Below are 3,451 nucleotides of genomic sequence, written 5' to 3'. Positions count from 1 at the left end.
TTCAAGAAGCTATAACTCACCAACAAGAAAGATTTAAAGAGTCCCACAAATATTAAAACAATAACTAGTCTTGATCTACTGGAAAAGAATCTCATTTACCTCCAGAGTACTACCGCTATTGCTGGGCATTTTCTCGTGAGTTAAAAAACTTCTACTAGCTAGTGCTGCTCTCTAAACATCTCAAGGCAGTAAATTAGCAAGACTTTTCCTAACAGAAGAGAAGCTCTCACAGGTTTAGAGCACGCGATTGCAAAGATATACATTCTCAAAGACAAAAAAGAGCACACAGAATGAATGAATGAACGAGAGCACTAAAGTGCGTACCCTCGACACAATCTGTATGTAAAAGTTTTAATAAATTAAGAGAAAATAATTGGTGAAAGTTTTGAGACAGAGAAGAAGCTTCAGCATGTACTAGATTTATTAAAACTTAGAGAATGTTTTGAGACAGAGAATTTTTTGTTTTTTTAAACAAAGAGCTCCAGCATATTTGCTGCACTGCTGCTAGCTGCAGCATTGTAAAGGTGTGGCTGAATGAAGGTGTGGCTCAATCAAGCCATGCTCCACCCCCACACACAAGTAAATGGTGGCACATGGCCCTAAGTAGTGAAGAAAGCTTTGGTTTTTCTCGACTTTTAAATAGTTTAGCATACATTTGTTAGGCTCTATTTGTTGCATACAAACTGCTATCTATTCCCTAATGTTAAAAAACTCTGGCCACTACCTCGGGAGAAGAGAGCCTCGTCTAAACTCACAAGGTATGAAAGTTTGGGCTATCATATCTTTAAAACGAAGATGATTGGAGCAATTCCTCTCATATTAATGAAAGATGAGGCTTTGCTTAATTGTTTTATCTGCCCTGTTGCTCTTTTGCTTTCACTACGAAAGAGCTGCAGGAGAGCCAACTACGTTTGGCGACTTTGCCAGCTTCTTTTACCACGGAAAAGACAAATAAAGGATTCCCAAGACGGAGAATAACTTTTTCTAGAGGTAGTATTGATTATAAGACTCTCCAGGACAAGACAAGAAAGCAGTGTCAGCTCAAAAGTGGAGGTCAAAGCGAACACACAGACAGGACGACTGCTTTACCCTCGACCAACGCCTACGCGGTCTCGGGTAACGACCAACGCCTACGCGGTCTCGGGTAACGACCAACGCCTACGCGGTCTCGGGTAATGAAACACAGACAGACAAACCGAGTACCTAGTCCTCGCCTACGCAAAGCTGGGCGAGGCCAATAAGAATTTGTGGCATTAAATGTATTGATTTTGTGATTAGCACACAATGTATGCAAAGTACAGTAAAATGGAAAAGAAGTGCTTACTCTTTATCCCTAATTGTTGGGAATGTATGTGAGTAGCTGTGGGTTTGAGGGTACATGTAGGGTTAGGACAATTTGTACAGCTGTAAGCAGTACATAACAAACTCCTTCACAAATGAATTGTAAATGGTTTAGTTTATTAACTGACTATACACTTTAATTATAACTAATATGTAAATAATGCACACGACACTTGTGAAAGGGAGAGCAAGGTTTTTTGATAAAGTAAAAATATTGTTAGCTACAAGATAAAATTTAAAGTGGAATACTCTCACAAATGCCATTTATGTATTGTGATACTAATTGGTTACCTTGTGATCCACTATCAGTTTCATCATGGCCATTGTCTTTATCTATCTTTTTACCTTGGTGTCCTGAAGTTTGATTTGCTTTAGCTAAAATAGTTTACAGATTAATTATTATGGTAAATTTTTATGCATGTAGGCATTGGGGAAGCATATTATAGGCATCACATCTCTATATTAATTATACTACATGTGAAAAGTTAGTAGGAAGTAGATAAGGAGCTTTTCATGTGGTTGTATGAGTATAGCAGTGCTACTACAGCTGTGTATACTGTTAATTACAAAATAATGTACAAAGATGTGGGGACATATTAGGTATGGGTGAGCCTCAAGAATATACTTTAGACCACACACACTTACCAGGTATATTACTTGAGCAGTATAACAGTAACAGTATACAGCTGTGCTACTACAGGGGTAGCAGCTGTGCCGGCTACTCAAGTCAATACCCACATGATTTTACACTCCTGCACTTTTATTGCTTTTCAAAATATTAAAACTTTACTGTTTTAGCTTGTATAGATATAAAATGTAGTGAGTTCGGTTTTAATAGTGTTCAATAATTTTTAAAAATTGTGACACCCTTTTGTTCTTACTTGATAACTTTTCTCTCATGCTTGCTCCAATTTTCCTCAATGGTTCATTATCCACATCTTTGCTTTGAAACACATCACATATCTTCAGTAAACACTGGGCAGCCTGATCTTCATCTTCATTAATTTTTTCAAGTAGACTCTTAGCTACCTCACGTCCTCTCTCCTCATCATTAAGATTTGGTTGGGAATCTATTTGATCAAGTTTTTTTTTTGCAAGTAATTTTTTTTCAAAGAAATTGCCAGTAACAGTATTGAAGTTTTCTCTTTTTCCAATTAATGGACAAATTTTGCCAAACTTCTCTTGAAAAATGTCACCTGGAGTTTTACCTGTTTACATGAAAAAGAGCAGATTAGCTTCACATCAATTGTTTTTTAGAATTGAATATGTAGCAGCTAATTTAAAGCACTTACTTTGTTGGGTAGCCATTTCACTGAGCTGATAAAGAAGAGACTAGAAAATGAGAGCACAACTGAGAAGAGCTGAGGTCAATGAATCAAAAGATGAGAAATCTGGAATATTGGCACAGTTGGAATTTCCTGTTTATTTAATATTGATAGCCTAGTGAACTCCTCCAAAACACTATCACTATCATTTACTTGATCTAGTATTATACAATTTATCCTTATATGGAGCTCAAGTAATATACCCGGTAAGTGTGTGTGGTCTAAAGTACATTCTTGAGGCTCACCCATACCTAATATGTTCCCACATCTTTGTACATTATTTTGTAATTAACAGTTCTTGAGATGTAAGTTTTACTAATACAAGACCTTGTGTTACAAGTTTCCCACATTGTTATTGTACATATAGATATACAGGTCTATTGTTTCTTTAATAAGGGACAAATTACAATTAATTTTAAACTAAACTGAAAACAACTGAATTGCATAAATTAGTTTAAGAGCACACATGCTTAAATTAAAGGGTAACTGAAATGGTTTTTTGAGGTATTTATTTTATTGGCTTAATATGATTGCCTGAACTTTTTAATGAAGTGTGACAACTCCCATTGTTCAAAAAAAATTATTCACTGAGATATGAGCTTTCAAAAATGCCCTTTTTGCTTCCTGCCATTTTACTTCCTGTCGGTGGGTGTGGCTAAACGTGACGTCATTTGGGGCAGACTGGTGATTAATCCATTTCTTTATAGGGGGAAATAATGCTTTATTCTCATGCCTAGTAAAGTAATAGCACTAATTTAAAGACTGGGATCATTAGCTCTCATTAT

The 3,451-nt window shown here is 36.1% G+C and overlaps 1 protein-coding gene across 1 annotated transcript in view; it reads right to left on the bottom strand.

The window, feature by feature from the left end:
• LOC109582579 (uncharacterized) overlaps positions 1 to 2,771 on the bottom strand; it is a 6,236-nt gene extending 3,465 nt beyond the window's left edge. Inside the window, exons 1-3 of the mRNA XM_019997340.1 lie at positions 2,634 to 2,771; positions 2,223 to 2,549; positions 1,633 to 1,716 (exon numbers count right to left, since the gene is read on the bottom strand). Of these exons, the coding sequence (XP_019852899.1) occupies positions 1,633 to 1,716; positions 2,223 to 2,549; positions 2,634 to 2,649 (427 nt within the window). The 5' untranslated portion in view covers positions 2,650 to 2,771. The remainder of the gene's footprint in view (positions 1 to 1,632; positions 1,717 to 2,222; positions 2,550 to 2,633) is intronic.
• Positions 2,772 to 3,451: the final 680 nt, after the last annotated feature.

This window comes from Amphimedon queenslandica, unplaced genomic scaffold, assembly GCF_000090795.2.
Source record: "Amphimedon queenslandica unplaced genomic scaffold, v1.1 AMPQUscaffold_13375, whole genome shotgun sequence".
NCBI classification, from domain to species: Eukaryota; Metazoa; Porifera; class Demospongiae; order Haplosclerida; family Niphatidae; genus Amphimedon; species Amphimedon queenslandica.
This window is presented reverse-complemented; position numbering and strand designations above follow the sequence as displayed.